This window comes from Paramisgurnus dabryanus, chromosome 3 (genome assembly GCF_030506205.2).
Source record: "Paramisgurnus dabryanus chromosome 3, PD_genome_1.1, whole genome shotgun sequence".
In the NCBI taxonomy this organism is placed as follows: Eukaryota; Metazoa; Chordata; class Actinopteri; order Cypriniformes; family Cobitidae; genus Paramisgurnus; species Paramisgurnus dabryanus.
The window spans coordinates 6,488,059-6,507,413 of record NC_133339.1 but is presented as its reverse complement, the minus strand read 5'-3'; the positions used below and the strand labels follow the sequence as shown (position 1 = coordinate 6,507,413).

General features: G+C 38.3%; 1 protein-coding gene across 2 annotated transcripts in view; it reads left to right on the top strand.

Annotated features, from left to right (window-relative positions):
- The first annotated feature begins 8,137 nt into the window (after positions 1 to 8,137).
- The window catches only part of LOC135733866 (butyrophilin subfamily 2 member A1-like), a 172,468-nt gene continuing 161,250 nt past the window's right edge, over positions 8,138 to 19,355 (top strand). For both annotated transcript variants that reach the window (XM_073813787.1, XM_073813788.1), the window contains exons 1-6: positions 8,138 to 8,228; positions 8,559 to 8,631; positions 9,487 to 9,837; positions 10,004 to 10,276; positions 10,413 to 10,520; positions 15,766 to 15,861. In XM_073813787.1, the coding sequence (XP_073669888.1) occupies positions 8,574 to 8,631; positions 9,487 to 9,837; positions 10,004 to 10,276; positions 10,413 to 10,520; positions 15,766 to 15,861 (886 nt within the window). In that variant the 5' untranslated portion in view covers positions 8,138 to 8,228; positions 8,559 to 8,573. The remainder of the gene's footprint in view (positions 8,229 to 8,558; positions 8,632 to 9,486; positions 9,838 to 10,003; positions 10,277 to 10,412; positions 10,521 to 15,765; positions 15,862 to 19,355) is intronic.

Here is a 19,355-nt window from a genome sequence, read left to right as displayed (position 1 = left end):
AGGTACCCATACACCAGCACTATGAGATCTTTAACTGCACTTTATGGACAACCACATCAACTTGCTCTGCAAAGAATCGCAGAATTGATGGATGGCCCTACAATCAAGAGCGGTGACATTAGATCTTTCAGACTATTCGCCCTCAAAGTACGTGCATTGGTAGGAATGCTGGACCAACTTGGAGCTAAAGGCTGGACAGAACTTAAATGTGGGTCACACGTTTCACGACTTCTTGCAAAACTGCCTCATGACTTAAGAGCAAACTTCAGACGGTTTACTAACCCCATTCAAATACCTATTCCAACTTTACTGGATCTCAGTGACTGGCTTGAATATGAGCTCAGGATTCAAGAGGATGAATCACAGTACACTAGTACTCCGAACAGAACCTACTCTCAGCCACAGAGAGACCAGCAGAGAAACCCGAAACCAGCTCAACGATTTGCTACAGTTTTACACGGTAGTGAACACAGTAAACCCTTAAAAGATGTAACAAGCAAGAAGGAGAAACCAAAAAAGTACTGTCCCTTTTGCAACACTGTTCAGCACTATTTCAATCAGTGTGCTAACTTCAAACTGCTGAACCAAGGTCAAGTGGAGTGTTGGCTGAAGTCAAATCAAAAGTGCTTTAAGTGCGGACGTGACCATCAGATCTCAGAATGTAATCTTAAAGCCAAATGCAAAAAATGTGACAAGATACATTTAGACATACTGCATGACTTCCACAACAAAGTGAAACCTGACACCCCAACTTCAACGGAGAACAGCTGTCTTGTAAGCTCTGAAGTGGAGACACTGTACCTTGACAGACCAGTCGCAAGCAGTAAAGTGCTCTTGAAAGTCACACGAGTAATCCTAAGAAACGGGGAGAAAGAACTCGATACTTATGCCATACTCGACGACGGGTCAGAAAGGACAATGTTACTGCATCCAGCAGCACAGCAACTTGGTCTTCAGAAAGTGCCAGAAGATATAGCTCTCCGAACAGTAAGACAAGACATACGGATTGTTCATGGGGCGGCTGTTTCATTCTCCATAACTGCTGTTGCTCAGCCAGACAAAGTCTACACTATTGAAAGAGCTTTCACGGCCAAAGAACTGAACCTTGCAAAACATACTTACCCTGTTAAACTATTGCAAAGGAAATACAGACACCTGCAAGGTCTGCCTATTCCCCCACTGCAACAGGCTCAACCACTCTTACTCATTGGTTCAGATTATCCACATCTGTTCACGGCTATAGAACCAGTGCGCCTCGGACCACATGGCGGTCCTGCCGCAGTGAAAACAAGACTTGGGTGGACTTTACAGGGCCCCTCAAAATTCCTTGTCAACCAGCTCTCTCCGCAGCAATGCCTATTCACCTCTGTTATGTCTCCAGAAGCAGAACTTTTCAATAATGTACAGAAGCTTTGGCAAATGGACACCCTTCCATATAAGAGTGAGAAGCTGATCACAAGATCAAGACAAGATGCGGAGGCTGTAAAAATGCTCGAGGAAAAAACAGTCAGGGTGACTGTTGGAGGCTGTCAAAGGTATGCTACACCACTTCTCTGGAAGAAAAATCTCCCACCATTGCAAGCCTCCAAAGACGCAGTAACAGCACATCTAAGAAGCACAGAGAAACGCCTTTTACAGAACACAGATCTTGCAACTGTATACAATAATGAAGTGCAGAAGCTTGAGAATGCAGGCTACACCTCTAAGCTGACACCAGAGGATATGGAGAAAAGCCATTGTGCATGGTACATACCACATCACATTGTTCACCACAATGAAAAGCCCAGAATTGTCTTTAACTGTTCATTTAAACACAAAGGAACAAGTCTGAATGACCATCTTCTCCCTGGCCCAACGCTCGGACCAAGCCTTTTAGGAGTACTTCTGCACTTCAGAGAAAATGCAGTTGCTATAAGCAGTGATGTGAAAGGAATGTTCCACCAGGTGCGTCTACTGGAAGAAGACAAGCCCTTTCTTCGTTTTCTATGGAGAGACCTGGAACTGGAAAGACATCCTGACATTTATGAATGGCAAGTTTTGCCTTTTGGCACAGTCTGCAGCCCCTGCTGTGCAACCTTTGCCTTGCAGAACCATGTATACAACTACAGCAAACCTGCAGAAGATGTGCGTGTATCTGTAGAACAGAACTTCTACGTAGACAACTGGTTGCAAAGTTTCCCATCAACAGCTGAAGCACAGACGCTCGCAACTAAGATGCAGGTACTCCTATCAGAAGGTGGCTTTGAATTGAGGCAGTGGGCTACTAACACTCCATCTGTCATTGCTCATTTACCTGATGAGTTAAAATCTGCAAACAGTCACCTGTGGTTCACTCAAAGTGGAGAAGACCCACAAGAAATGACTCTGGGCCTAAGATGGCAGTGCTCTTCAGATGTTCTTGGTTACAGATCCAAACAAGAGGAAAATTCTGTGATAACACTGAGGAACATATACAAGACCCTCGCCAGTCAATATGACCCATTAGGTTTCCTAATCCCATTCACGACAAGAGCAAAAATCATTGTTCAACGGCTGTGGGACAAGAAACGCGAATGGGATGATCCAGATATTCCCAAGGATTTACTTCAAGCTTGGTCGACTTGGCAGAGTTAATTGTCACAGCTATCACATATTACATTACCAAGATGTTACACCAAACCAGATATTGACCTATCTGGTAGCAAACGAACCATTCACATATTCTGTGACGCTTCAGAACGCGCATATGGCTCTGTGGCATACCTCGGCACAAGTGATGGTAATGGTGAGACCCAAGTTTCATTTGTTGCTGCGAGATCAAGAGTGGCACCAAAACGACAACAGTCTATACCAAGACTCGAACTCTGTGCTGCTCTAACGGGTGCTCAGCTGGCAGCTACTTTACGAAAAGAACTGACAATCAAAATTGATCAAGAGGTATACTGGACTGATTCCACAACTGTACTAACTTGGCTTCACTCAGATTCATGCAGTTACAAGGTATTCGTTGGAACACGTGTGGCTGAAATACAAGACCTTACAGACCCAAAAGCCTGGCGTTATGTCAATTCAGAGTTAAACCCGGCAGATGATATTACACGAGGACTCGCTCTCTCTAAACTCATAGAGCAAAACAGATGGAATCAGGGCCCACAGTTCTTAACTCAGCCAACCAGTAAATGGCCCAAACAGTCACTTGATGTCACAGCTGCCTGTGATGACACCCAAGAACGTCGGAATTCTACTTTTTGTGGAATTTTATCCTCCAATCAGACTAACATCCCAGATATATCTCAGTACCACTCACTTCAAGATCTGATTAAGGCTATCGCTATCTCATTGCACGGGGCGGCAGACGGATCAAATGAGCTATCTGCGGATGACTATTCACAAGCTGAATTGGAACTACTGAGACAAGCTCAGATTGAAAGCTTTCCCGAAGAAACAGCGCAGCTTCAGTCAGGCAAATCATTATCTCACTCTAGTCGTCTTCTGACTTTAGCCCCAGGATACGATCACAAATCCAAATTAATAAGAGTTGGGGGACGCCTCCGTCGATGTGATGACCTGGACTCAAATACTATCCATCCTATTGTCATGAATCCTGCACACCCACTCTCCAAACTTTTGATCCAACATTATGACAACCTTCTCCTCCATCCAGGACCCGAACGGGTATTTGCAGAAATAAGGCGAAAATATTGGATCCTAAGAGGCAGAGAGGCAGTTAAAAGGCATCAGAGCAAATGCTTTGAATGTAAAAAATGGCGAGGCAAGCCAGAAATACCCAGGATGGCAGATCTTCCCCCGTCTAACCTTAGACTGTTTCGTCCAGCTTTTTACTCGACAGGCATTGACTGTTTCGGCCCCTTCCAAGTTAAGATTGGACGCAGATGTGAGAAACGCTGGGGAATACTGTACAAATGTCTTACAACCAAAGCTGTTCATATTGAACTTTTATCATCCCTTGATTCTGACTCTTTCCTCATGTCTGTAAGACGATTCATAGCCCGTAGAGGAAAACCGCACGAAATTCTTTCTGATCATGGTACAAATTTCAAGGGAGGTAACACAGAACTTCAGAATGCCTTCAATGCACTTCAGCCATCCTTGAAAGAGCATCTGGCTTCTCAACAGATACATTTCCGTCTAAATCCACCAAATGCACCACATTTCGGTGGATCGTGGGAAAGGGACGTTAAGTCTATCAAGACGGCACTGCGTACATCTCTTGGTTCACAATCAGTGCCAGAGGAAGTACTAACTACCGTACTTGTGGAAATAGAAGGAATACTGAATTCCCGACCTCTGGGGTATGTCTCTTCAGATGTTGCTGATATAGACCCTGTAACACCTAATTCTCTACTCATGGGACGTCTAAGTTCTGCCTTACCCCAAGTTGTCTATCCGGAGTCAGAAATTCTCAGTCGTAAGAGATGGCGTCACAGCCAGATTCTGATCGAGAACTTTTGGAAATGCTTTATACGATATTACCTCCCAGACCTACAACAACGACAGAAATGGCAGAAAGAATCGGAAAACCTTCAAACTGATGAAGTTGTGATGATTGTGGATCAACAATCACCGAGAGCTCTATGGCAAGTTGGTACTGTGACCAAAGTCCTTCCTGGACAGGATGGACGAGTTCGTTCAGCAATAGTAAAGGTCAAAGATAAAAGTTACACAAGGCCTGTGGCTCGCCTTATTAAACTGCCGGCTCTTCCAACTAATGGTAACAAAGACTAATTGGCCTTTTCAATATTCACAAATTTGTTAAACAAATTAGGGGGCGGCTGTACAAAAGGCCACACTTTAATGACAATGGCGCCCTCTGCCGGACATTTTACGCTACTTATTATGTGTTCTAATATGTGTTAACCACATGACTTAAACTCGTCATTTCATTGGTAGACGTTAACTAAACTATATTGTTCATGTTCGGACATGTCTAAAAGCTAGAAAGTTCGCACAAGTTGTTGTCCATCGTGGCTGGCTGCTATCTGGTTCATTCCTAACAGTTTGTTAATATTGTGTGCGTACATTTAAAAAGTAAGTAGCTTAATATTTCTTTAATCTGTTAGATTTGATTTCATTGTGTTATTAGTGCTACTAAATGTTTATTTATACTATTTAAGTATTACTCGGTACACACATAATGTTGATTGTAAGTGAATATCAATGTAAACATGTTAGATAAGACTTTGATAGCAATTATTCTGATTATTACTTAGAGATGTTTATTTTGCTAATTGAATGATTGAGTTAAAGTGAATATTTACCAATCTAAGGTAATTTACACACATTGGAATGATGTGAAGATATTCTAATGCTATTGCATTGTTATTTTCTACTTTCTTAGTCATTGTATAATGTTTAATTATTACTGTTTCTTATTCTTATTGTGCTTACAAGTTTCTTTATTATGCTTTTGCAGAACCACACACACATATATATGCATCTGTACCTATTGGGATTGGAAACAGTAAAATTGTTTAATAAGGACATGGACCGAGTGATTTATTGTTCTGTCTGAACATTCTGCAGCGGTTGCCATACAATTTAAACGGCACCTATTCACTTTCATACAAATGCTGTTGTTGCCATTTGCCCTGATTTCAGATCAGTCATCATGTTGAGTTACATGTTCTCATTAATCATATAACTTATATTATGTGTTGCATATTATTTTATTTTTTTAAGATTATGATACTGACAGTTGTATGAGTTTATTGTGTGCATGTCTAATCAAATTGAACTTTTATTTTAAAACAAGTTTAGTAAGTGTATAAACTTCATACTCAAAAAGTGTTGCTGCTCCCTCATGTACTGATGTTGTGCCAGTGCGTTGAGATAAAAACAAACAAATAAATAATACTGAGAAGTTATCGGGATTATTCTTTAATGGATGGATGACAACAACATATTGCACATAGACATGACGGACAAAAATGAAACATTAACATGGCCAAAACACACCCATTACTCATTAAGAGAATATGAACAACCCTCTGGATTCAGACACGCCCTAAGTGTACTTGCACTGTGCACTATACTGTAGATCATACACTTAAATCATTAATATAGCGCCTTTATTTTATCATCAATTTATCTTCCTGAGAGTCTTCTCCATCTCTGTCTCAAGGTTAAGTAAAGGTGTTAACTTTGAGTAACAGACAAGATCATTATCCTGATAGAGACCGACATCATGACCTACAGTATTATCAACAATAAATAACACACTTCATTAAATCATCAGCATGTTTTGTTTAAAATATTCCTGTAGTCACTTTGTGAAGTCCTGTCTGACTTCGATTTGTGTGAATGTTCATGACTTCTGATTATAATTAGTTGGTTACTCATTTTTAGTCGGGTTGTATTTTGCTCATTGGGAGAACAAAGTGAGACAAAGAAAAATATTTAACATAAGATTTTACATTTGCTAGGAAAAATTATTGTTAAGAGATGTTGACTGTTACAAGTATTGTAATGTTTTACCATTTAGTACAATTTTCCAGTTCATTTTTTTGCTATTCAAATTAAACAGTGATGATGTTTACCAAAAAGTCTGAGCTTTGGTGTTCATTTTTCCACATAATGGATTAATACTGATGGACGTGTTTGAAATCTTTTCAAATCTAGGGAGGGTAATTACAGTCACACAAACATTTATTATACTTTATTAGTCCTTAAGAAAGAGAGAGGGGACTTCTCTCACGTCACATTAACAAACCAGAGAACAGGGGCCTCATTTACAAAATGCTATAAATTATATATAAAACGAATGTACGCATAGAAAATGCGTGTATGCCTCACTTTCAGATGTGAAATCTATAAATCGCAAATGAGCTTAAAATTGTGCACAGCTGAACAGTTGCAGATTTCCGTCTTTGACAATGCCCAATTGATGTCCCCTTTTAATGTTTAAATCGTTTTTTAGCAGCAAGAAGCTTATATTTCCAAAAACCTGCAACAATCGGACAAGCAAATGTCACTAAGGGCACTAAGCACTTTTCCACGTCAAAGACAGTCATTATAAATATGAATTTTGCCGTGTATTTTTGTGTAAGCATACTTTACGATCAAATCTGTGCGTACGCACGCTTTATAAATGGGGCCCCAGATCTCATCGCATCTGCTTGTCTAGTAAGTGTTAACAGCATCATGAACTGATTGCAATATCAATGAACTTTTAATGTATCAGTCACACCTACTTTACACTCTTCAATGTTGTATCGGATTATATATTCAATTTGTCCCTGAAAAACCTGCCTTGACTTGTCTTTGGGTTTTGTTGTCTGAATATGGCACTTCTTCGGGTCTAACTCGAAGGCCAAAACCTTTGCCACTGGAAGTCTGCTTAATGCTGGATGTCAACACAAAACCAGACAAACCTGACTGATAAGATACCACAATACTGTTTTCAACGAACTTACCTGTGTAAAACCATTTCACAAAATCAAAGATCTTAAGTTACATTAAATGCTCTGAATCAAGAACATATTTGGAGTCTCTGCAGATGAATTGAATCTCACTCCAGCTGTGGGCTTCACAATCATGACAAAAACTATGTGCAGTCAAAAGTTTTGATATCTGTGGCACTGAAATGTCAGACTGCACATAATCTTCTAAAAATTAATTTACTTTATGCCAAATATAATTCATGTTATTGGCATATTATATGGTGTAAAAAGCAACCTGAACATTTAGGTGATTTGCATGAGGTTCAGCTTGTTTTGAGTTTTGTTGTTTGTCCTTTTTATAACTAAATAAGATTTAATTTACTGTCAGGGCAAAATGTATGGTGTTGGGAAGAGAGTAGGCTATTTGTATGTTCATGTGAATTATTTGACAAATACAATAAAATCTGTATTTTTATTATTATAAGGGAATCAATGTTTCTTTTACAAGGTGTTATGGCTGCAAACCTACAAGTTTAGTTTATTTCATAGCAATACAACATATTGACCCATGAAACAGTAAGAATATGACCATCACAGACCTAAAACACCACAGATTCCTGTTAAACCCTTAAAGCTTAAAGATTTCAGTCCACACAAGGAGAGAAAATGAACTCAAGATTCCTGTTTATCAGAATGATGGGTGGAACCGCGTGAGCACTTCAGGTGTATGAGATCATAAGTGAAAGTAATATTTGTTTACAAGTTTCTGCTTGATCACACAAACACTCATAAACAGAATTTATTCAGACACTGTAGACGATTGTGAACAAACTTAATGTCGAGCTGAAGGTAAGATTGATAAAAATATTTTCTCCAAATTTTCTTTTGTTCTTGAATATTCAGCAACTTAGACCTTTTTTAATAATTTGATATTGCTCATTTATGCATAATTTATTGTAAAGCCCTGTATGTGGGTATCTGCGTGCCATCTGATTGACAGGCTGTCATGTTAATCAATATAAACCTCTGTCTCATGCTTTCCTGCAATTGTTAAACATTTACGTTTTATTGTAAGAGAAAGTGATTGTATGTATGGAGGTGAAATTTGTGTTTGTATTTGTTTTTGTAAATGTGTTTGTGTCTTAATTTTTTTTTTTATTATTATTTTTTTTTTAAAAGTTGTGTTGTGGAGTGATGGAGTTCATTTGTGTGACTCTGATGATTATTATTGGAATCACAGACTCAACAGCAGGTAAATATTCACACTTATTACACGGTTCTCTAGAATGCTTGATTTTGATTCGTCACTTGAGACATTTGCAGGTCCGTTCTTTTCAAATAATAACCGCTCCAAAGAAATAACGCATAGACGGTACTACTTGTATGTTTAAAATCCCTCCGACGCCAACAAAGATTACCGTTTGGCGTCATCTTGTGACAAACACTGGACCAACATTTAATGATAAGTGTGATTTTAGGTGCGATCAACAAAAAGTCCATAGAGGAAACTTTCGCTGACTCTACCAAAAACATCAACTTCAACATCCCCGCTGGGACCACATTTTCAATGTCACAGTTCACAATTAACGGAAATGTGCAATTTAATACTTAATATAATAAATAAAATACGTATATATTCATATGTAGATGTTATAAATTGTCTTACTAACGTGCATTCCTATAGTCACTACATCGTTTCGCAGAAGGATAAAAATAATAATTTAAAACAAATGTGCCAATAAAATTTTTCAAATTCATATTCATGTCCAGTTTTTATCCCTATGTGGCAAGTAGCCGCGTAATAAGCGGGATAATGTACATGCAGCCTGTAGTTATCACAAAATAAGCCCCATCCTGATCTGTTGGGGCTTATTTCGCGATAACTACCGGCTGCCTGTACATTATCCCTTACATAACTAACATATTCACTCTTTTGTTTCTAAAACTGTTTAAAAGTAGACAATAAAAACTGATTTTGTTTAAAGAATGTTTACAATGCCATTGACTATTATTTTTTTGCATAAATGGTTTCTTTAATTTTAACATGATGAAACCACACAACACCTCTCTGACAGCAGATTTCAGACCTGTTTTCTGTCACTTACAGATCAGTTTGCTGTTGTTGGACCTGTAGATCCTCTCCTCGCTGTATCAGGTGAAGATGTGATTCTGCCCTGTTCTCTCAAACCCAACATCAGTGCTGTAAACATGAGAGTCGAGTGGTTTAGACTTGATCTCAAAGACTCAGTAGTTCATCTCTATGAAGATCATGAAGACAAAAACACAAATCAGCTTCAGTCGTACAGAGGAAGAACTGAAGTGTTTAAAGATGAACTACAGAAAGGAAACACATCACTCAAACTCTCAAGAGTTCAGATCTCTGATGAAGGACTTTATAAGTGTTTTATTCAGTCCAAAACCAGGAGTGATGACATCACTGTTGATCTCAATGTTGAAGGCGAGCAAACTCCTGTTTTATTGTTCTTGTACTTGTAAGTGATGTTCAGTATTGGGCTAAGTGCATGTTGTCATAATCACAATAAGCCAGATGAATCAAGGAAGAAAGTATAATAGGAAGAAAGTTATCACTAAATTAATGTTTTTTTTTCATCCTTGACGTGTAGCTGTAGGAAGTCCTCCACTCATCACTGTAGATGGATTTGATGTTTCTGGTGGACTTCATCTTCAGTGTGAATCTAAAGGTTGGTACCCTGAACCTGAACTTGTGTGGCTGGACAGTGAAGGAGTCACTTTGACATCTGGAACTACAGACGCACAGAGAGAGACAGATGGATTCAGAGTGAAACACATGATCACTGTATATAACAGAGACAGTAAATATCACTGTAGAGTCAAACTGAGACATCACATGAAGGAGACTGAGATTATTATATCAAGTAAGTACACACACACTGATGCTGAGTATGTCGTTTATTTTGTCTCATGATGATTTGATGCAGTAATAAATGAAAACATTCGTAATTCAAGTGAATTTAATCAGTGATATTAGATAAAGAAAGTTTTGTTTTACAGGTAAAATGTTTAACTCTTGGAGGATATTAATGATCTTGATTTCTGTTGGATCTGTGCTCGGTGTGATTGCTGGATTACTGATCGTTGTGTTCATCTATAAATACAAAGGTAACATTCATGTTTGTTTTGTTGTATTTGAAGGGTTTGATTCCAAAACTAGATAATTTTTTGTCAAAACATGTTTATTATTATGTTATCATGTTTTTATTGAGTTTATTCTGCTAATTAGCTGTATTTTTTGGTTATGAAAAAAACGGAGTTATCTCGTTTTGAGTAAATTCCTAAAGCGGTAATTTTTTTTAAAATAACGCGTTGTGTTTTTTGTTTCATGTGTTACAATACTGATGAATCTCCAGGTTATTTATTGCTCTAACACATCCTGAAGTTTGACTTCTCAGAGTTTTTCTAAATAAAAGTTAATCGAGTTTAAATGTGAAGAGATCCTGTCACAAGTGTTACTTTTGTCCCGCTGCTAATACTGTTGTATATGTTGAAAATCCATATTATTCTAATTTGATTTAATTTCGGTAACACTTTATTTCGATAGTCCACTTTAGACATTTTACTGATTATAAGAAACTTTGCAACTACTTATCAATTACTTATCAACTACCAATCTTTAGATAATTAGTAAACTGTCTGCTTAATATCTACTAACACTTGATTGCGATGATATCTCAACAGACATTCAACTGTCTAGAAGTATCTTTGCATGTGCATGTCAACTTATTCCACTAACCCAAACCTCTTCCCTAACCCCAACCCTTACAGTCTACTAATACTCTAATGACAGTTAATTGACGTATAGTTGCAAATTATTGAAAGTTAGTTGACATGTAGTTGCAAAGTTATTTATAGTTAGTAGAATGTCTAAAGTGGACTATCAAAATAAAGTGTAACCTTAATTTCATTTTCATATTGTTCAAATTGGTGAAAAATGTTTTATTATCAACAATTTAAGTTTGTACTGTTAAAACATTTGATAAAACTGAAATTTAAAAGAAAAATGTAATTTCATTATTTTTTACAAAGATAAATGACAAAAAAAGTTTGCAGTTACATATTAACGAGGTCATAGTCACGTATATTTAATAAAAACAAGTGTAACACAAACATCTATCTTGTTTTGTTGTGCTACTTTTGACCCACCTGTGTGTTACTTTCGTCCCTGCTGTCAGGGTCAAAAGTAATAATTCACTACTTATGTTTAAAGTGAAATTATACTGAAGTCGTTTTACATTTTTACAAAATTCCCCTTGTTATTGATATAATAGTTCTCTGGACTGTGGCACTTTCTCCATCGTCCTTAAAGACTCGCCTTCCAACTCCAAATGTATCCTCTCCTTCGCAGAATTCGTCATAGCCTTTAATAAATATACAGAAGTAATCTGCTCAGTTTTTCCAAACAGGCGTAAAGAACTTAACGACTACCTTTCAATAATTTTAGAGTTCTCATTGTCATTCGGCGGCTGTCATTTTTACACTTACCTCAAATTATTTTCTGCCAAATGCGCCACGAGAGTCAACCACTGGAACCAGTGTCCTTACTGGGGAGCACTGGACTTCGAACTATACAATAGAGTTTTTCTCGGTTGCCGCAACATCTCTTGTGCCATCTGTAGATCTCTCGATCATCAGTCTCACTCCTGTCCGTCAGTACAAAATACCACCAGATCCCGGGTAACCTTTGACTCTGCCAAATCCACTTCATACGTGCCACAGTCCATATTCGATCGCCCAGGTCCTGCAAATAATACAAGCCGTTTCTCTGCTTCCACCAGCCGACAGGTCTGCAATAACTTTAATGATTTCCGCTGTACCAGGCAAAGATGCCGCTATCTGCATGTATGTAATTTTTGCGGCGGTGCGCATGCCCGCCCTGTTTACCCAGGAGTCCATGCCCGACTCAACCTTCACCTGTAATAATTTGCAATCTGCCCATTCAGATCCTGACTCCGTAGACTACCTCCTACAAAAAGAAGTAGAATCAAAATTTATGAACGGCCCTTTTGACTCCCCCCCATTCCTCACCTATCGCATTAACCCTATCGGCATAGCAACAAGGAAATTCTCCAAAAAAAGCACATTATTATTGACCTTTTTGCCTCCCACGAATGCTTCGTTCCTAGTGTGAATAGCTTAATTCCCCTATCCGAATTCTCACTTCATTATCACGACGTAGATCAAGCCATCAGTCTAATTAAATCTGCCAGTCCCGGCGCTTGGTTAGCAAAAATTGACATCATGTCAGCCTTCAAGGTCATGCCAATAAACCCTGATTTTTGGCCTCTCTTTGGCGTGCTCTGGCGGGATAAATATTATTTTGCCGTTCGTTTGACTTTTGGCTGCAAAAGTAGCCCCCAAATATGTGACATCCTATCAGAAGCGTTGTGCTGGATCCTAGCGAACAACTATGACATCCCTTATCTCATTCACCTTCTCGACGACTTCCTCCTAGTCTCCCCAAAATTCGCTCCCCCAGCCGCTCATCTTTCAATCACTCTCAATCTCTTTCAAAATTAGGGGTTCCTGTCGCCTCCGAAAAAACCAAGGGACCCGCTACCTCACTGGATTTTTTCGGAATCACCCTCAACTCTGTCAAATGTCAGGCATCGCTGCCTGAAGACAAAATCGTCAGAATAATTAATGTAATTCAAAATCTCACCTCCGCGCAGCTCATTTCCCAGCTTGACCTTCTTTCCCTACTCAGGAACCCCTACTTCGCCATGAGAATCGTGCCTCAAGGCCACCCCTTTATCTCTCATCTCCTCTCTCAGGCATCCTCCGTCCCAGGCTAAAACGACGTAGTCATTTTAAACTCAGCATGTAAAGCAGACTTAAACCTCTGGCTCGCATTCCTTAAACAATGGAACGGGCTTACCTTTTTCAGCCTCCAAAATTTTTCCCACCTTTTCACAGATGCAGCCCCCTCAGTTGGTTTCAGGGGTTATTACCAAGGTCATTGGTTCGCTTCAACCTGGCCCCCCGAACTCACTAAACTCAAGGATTCTGCCTTTTCCTCCGCACTGTTCGAATTATACCTGATCGTCGTCGCAGCCATCCTGTGGGGTAGAGAATGGACCTCAAAAACATAACCTTTCATTTTGATAATTCCCCCGCAGTCTTTTCCATTAACAAAGGCAGGTCTAACTCCCCGCAACTCATGCCTTTTCTCAGACGCTTAATAAGGTTAAAAAATTCAAGACATTGGCTCCTCAAATAGACCCATCTCCCACCCCATTACCTCCCTTTTCAGACACGATCTTCCAGTAAACCATCCCCTGCAGCATCTCCTTAGCCTCTCCATCCAACATATTCTTCAAGCCGTTTCCCCCAGAACACTTCATTCGTATCTTACCGCCTGGAATGGTTTCAAATCTTTTCATCACCAGCTATTTTTTCCTGATTTTTCTCTTCTCGCCGTTTCCTCCTTTGCCACCTTTCTACACAATATTAAACGGTCTCAACCCGCCAGCATTAAAGCCTACCTAAGCGGAATACATTTTGTTTATAAACTCATTTTTGGCCAGCATTGCCCAGCTATTCACAACCCCCAAATCAGTCTCCTCGTCAAAGGCTTTAAAAAATCCCAACCCAACCGCCCCGACTCTCAATTTCCTCTTACTCGCGAAGTACTAAGCAAATGCCTGTACACCATCCGTTCAGGATACCACTCCGAAAGCACTGCCAGAACCCTCAATGCTCTCTTTATTCTCGCCTTTTTCGGTTTTCTCAGATGCTCAGAGTATACCTGTAACTCAAATTTCGATCCCTAGATCCATCCGACTTTCTCCGACCTCCAAATTTTAGACAACGACACCATATGCTTTGATATCAAGCGCAGCAAAACCGATCAACTCATGCGCGGTCATCCAATTTTCATCTTTAATCTACCCTCCCCTCTCCAACCTTATCAGGCAGTTTCCTTATTTTTAGCTCACCGCAGTATCCAAATCCGCTCTCCCTCAGACCCCCTTTTCTTCGACGACAAAAACAACCCCGTTTCCAGACACTGGTTCCAAAAACACCTTATAGCAGTGCTAACCAGATCTGGCATCCCGGCGTTTCACTATTCCAGTCACTCTTTTTGCAATAGGAGCTGCAACTTCAGCAGCAAAAAACGGTCTCCCAAAACTCCAAATTAAATCTTTAGGTCGCTGGTCTTCAAACGCCTTCCAAACCTACATTAGATCAAACCTACCCCACAATAGACATGCTCATCAGCTGCTTAGCCAATAACCACACTATCCGTCGCACACCTGAATCTTATTAATCACCGAACCAACCCCACGCTCCCCCTTAACCACTGGCTTCGTGCTTAACTTCCTCCACACCGCAGCATAGTAAGCTCAGCTCGCATTACTCTATTCATCATAATTTATTAGCTACAATTTGGCCAATACTTCAGCAACGATTTTTTCCCCCTTCTCATGCTCTTTAGCCTGATATTTACCATCGCTCCCCGTGGAGCTTCAGGGCGCGCGCTCTGTATTTAACTCCCGCAGGAGTTAATATAAAATATCTCACATCCTTTATAAATCGCTTTTCATATGCTCACACTACCGCAGTAGTAGTACCCTCGCTCCCGCTGGAGCTTCGGGCCGCGCTATATATGAACTCCCGCAGGAGTTAATATATATAAATCTTTCCCCAACCTTACACTGTATAAATCGCTCACTGCCGCAGCAGTGATTTTAACACGCTCTCACTACCGCAGTAGTTATACCCTCGCTCCCGTTGGAGCCTCGGGCCATGCGCTTCCTTCACATTAACTCCCGCAGGAGTTAAAATATATGACATTTATCCCAACCTTACACTGTATAAATCGCTCACTGCCGCAGCAGTGATTTTCATATGCTCACGCTACCGCAGTAGTAGTACCCTCGCTCCCGCTGGAGCTTCGGGCCGCGCTATATATTAACTCCCGCAGTAGTTAATATATATACATCTTTCCCGAACCTTACACTGTATAAATCGCTTTTGAACTTGGGGCTTGTCTCGGATTCGAGCTCCCTCTGAGGACAGCAAGCCAAAGTTTATTTTACCATCATTCAATAGACTGAATGCGCAAGCGAACTAGTGAATTCAAGTTTAGATTCACCTCATCTTCAACTGAACACACAGTGATTTGAGATTTTACTTCTCATAGTGCTTAAAAATAAAGAGTTTATATTTTTCAGACAGTTTTATGATCTGTGCTTTGTGGTTTTAACTGAACTCCATACATTAACCTGTAAAGACATCACAGTGTCAAGTGGACAAAGCAAATTCAAGACAGAAAATAATGTTTGTAGTTGTGATGCCTGTAGTTGTTAAGAAATAATTATATCAGTTGAATGTTTTTTCTCTACAGGACTACAGAAAAAGAATCAGATACTAAAGAATGAAGGTCAGAGACTAAAGAGTGAAGATCAAAGAGTAAAGAATGAAGAGAGGAAAATAAAAAATGGTAAATTTGTCTCTTGGTTATTTATGTTATTAATTCATTGTTAATGAAAAACAGTTTAAATTAATTAAATATTAATAAATGAACACGTTATAATCACCTGTATTTAAAATAGTTATGTGTTTCCATGTGTTTTTTGTCTATATTTAAAAACTGTGTTAAACATATTTACAGTGTAGAGTAATAAATGTATGTGAATTACACTTAACGTGAAGTTGGTAACACTTTACAATAACAGTACATGAATAATCATGTACTAATACATAAATTAATAATCAGTTTAATATGAACTAATGATGAGTTAAGCTATTTACTAATCAATAACTAACCGTAACTATGTTATGAGTCATATGAATTCATGCATGAATTACACCCACCTTAACTACACATTAATACATGTTTGTTAGTTAATGCATTAACTAACACTTTGCGTACTCCATATCAAACAAGCTCTCCAGAAGAACGAAAATAACTTTTGTTAATGCAAAATGTTTAGGTTTGTAATGCAAAACTGTTTATATATTTGCTCCTGCAGCTGAGCTAAAAACATTGAATGGCACTGGATTTCTTGCAACATTTACTGTTAACCTTAATCATTAAATATGCAATTATGGATTAATAATTAAAATTAGTTCCACTGCTGCCATTAAGAGTGACAGACGCTATTCTTTCTAAATTTAAATCAGTGTTAGCCTACAGACGATGGTTATTGTGTCAACTGGCTTGTCTTATTATCAAAATGCACATACAGTATTTGTTTTGTTCTTCTTTTAAGCCATTATTACTCCTTCCAAATGTCTGACTAATTTTCACATTTGCTCCTCTCCTTTAAAACCACCAAAAATTTGGATTTTGATGAGCTGAATTTGTATAGAATGTGTAATTGATAACTTTTTAACAGTGTACCCCTCCAAGAAAAGTCATTATGTAGGGCCTACACAATAATACATTAACAAGTCATTAATTTATGTTAGTTTATAAGTAGTTAACGATGAGTTAATAATGATGTGCCCCTTCAAGTAAAGTCATGACCTAATCATACATTAACAAATCATGAATTTTTGTTAGTTTATGAGTAGTTAACGATGAGTTAGTAATGATGTGCCCCCTCAAGTAAAGTCATGACCTAATCATACATTAACAAATCATGAATTTTTGTTAGTTTATGAGTAGTTAACGATGAGTTAGTAATGATGTGCCCCCTCAAGTAAAGTCATGACCTAATCATACATTAACAAATCATGAATTTATGTTAGTTTATGAGTAGTTAACGATGAGTTAGTAATGATGTGCCCCCTCAAGTAAAGTCATGACCTAATCATACCATAACAAATCATGAATTTATGTTAGTTTATGAGTAGTTAACGATGAGTTAGTAATGATGTGCCCCCTTAGTAAAGTCATGACCTTATCATACATTAACAAATAAAAATATAAGTTACCCAGTGGCGGAGGCAGAAAGTGTTTTTAAATAGGTGGGCATCAAACAGAAGGCTGCATCCTCCGGAGGTCGGATATGCAGGCTGCATACGTCATTAAGCTTGGTTTATTTCAATTAAATAAGCATAACATTCGCAAGTCATAAGCATATTACAACGATTTACGATGAACTATTTAAGCATTGAGCATTTATTTAGCTAAACGCACGTGGCTTACCTAAGCACTGGTTCTGAAACATAAGAGGACCCAGAAGCAAAAAATATCAACACTGCTTTATTGAAAATCTACTTAAACAGTCCAGTCGGGCCGTCGAGTCCCGAGCCACCAAGAGTGAGTTAACTTTAGTGTTGCTGGTGTACACCGTTTTTATTTAGAAGTCTTTTCTTTACCGCTCGTTCACACACGAATCTGCTACTCAGTGCAATCTAACCTACCGCGCTCTCTTCAAACCCGCCTCTTCCGCTCTAGATGACAGCAGCGATTGGTGGACGGAAAGCAAGACATTACCGTAATAAACCATATATTGCCAAAAAGCGCAATTTGTTTTCTTTAGGAGCAATTCTAATTTTTTGATAGTTCAAATGGTTGAAGAATTACGGTTTGAATGAAAAAACATAATGTATTTCCATGAATCTGATTGGGTGGGCAAGCTGTCAATCCACCCGTAGATCCGCCCCTGGCTGAACGCTGATCCTGATACAATGCGAAAAATTAATTAAACAATAATTAAAATAACATAAAGATAACATTTTAATAGCTTTCACAAATAAACTGGTATGATTGACGGTTTGATGGTCTTTATATGAACACTATACATTTGGCATTGTGACTTTGGTTAGCATGTTTGTCATTTCTGAGGAATAGTTAGAATGATTTTAACTGAAATATTTTGACAGCGCCAAAAGCAGCAGACCACAAGTGTAACGAGCGGACAGCCTGTTGTAGGCCGTAATGTTTACATCAACCTTCCTTTTGATTTTGCAATCTACATTGACAACCACACAAAAATAGAGAACAATTATCTTACATAATAAAATACTTTAACTACCTGCTATCTTGGTATTGTGAGCACATGAATTTGAAAAATATCTTTTGTTTCTAAAATTATAAGTGGAACATTTTATACATCTTTATTTGACCTCAAACAAAGCATCAGATCCTGCAAACCGTTGGGAACCACTGTTCTAGAGCATGTTTGATTTCGGTTACCCAAAGTGTTAATTAATGCATTAACTAACAAACATGTATTAATGTGTAGTTAAGGTGGCTGTAATTCATGCATGAATTCATATGACTCATGACATAGTTATGGTTAGTTATTGATTAGTACATGGCTTAATTTATCATTACTTCATATTAAAGTAATTATTAATTTATGTATTAGTACATGATTATTCATGTACTGTTATTGTAAAGTGTTACCGTGAAGTTTAATCAATGACACAATACTGAAGACAAGAATCACTGCCCAGTGTGAACTTCAAGCTGTATTGTAATTGTATGAATTATATAAAGTTATAAAGAGTATTTCTAACAGTCTTGATGTTCACAGTTCACAATAAGACAAACATCATGATTTAAAGCTGTTTGCTGTCTTAGGTCCTGGACTGTGTGTTGTCATTTACAGTAAACATTTATCAGGAGTTGTGCGGTCATCTGTACTTCAAGATTAACAGAAGAAGATAAAACAGTTTCTGTAGTGACCCATAAGTCCTGATCTCAACCTGACTGAGATACTTGGTTACACTTTATTTTGATAGTCCACTTTAGACATTCTACTAACTATAAACAACTTTGCAACTACATGTCAACAAACTTTCAATAATTTGCAACTATACGTCAACTAACTGTCATTAGAGTATTAGTAGACTGTAAGAGTTAGGGTTAATGAAGAGGTTTGGGTTAGTGGAATAAGTTGACATGCACCTGCAAAGATACTTTTAGACAGTTGAATTTCTGTTGAGATATCATCACAATAAAGTGTTATTAGATATTAAGCAGACATTCTACTAATTCTCTAAAGATTGGTAGTTGATAAGTAGTTGCAAAGTTACTTA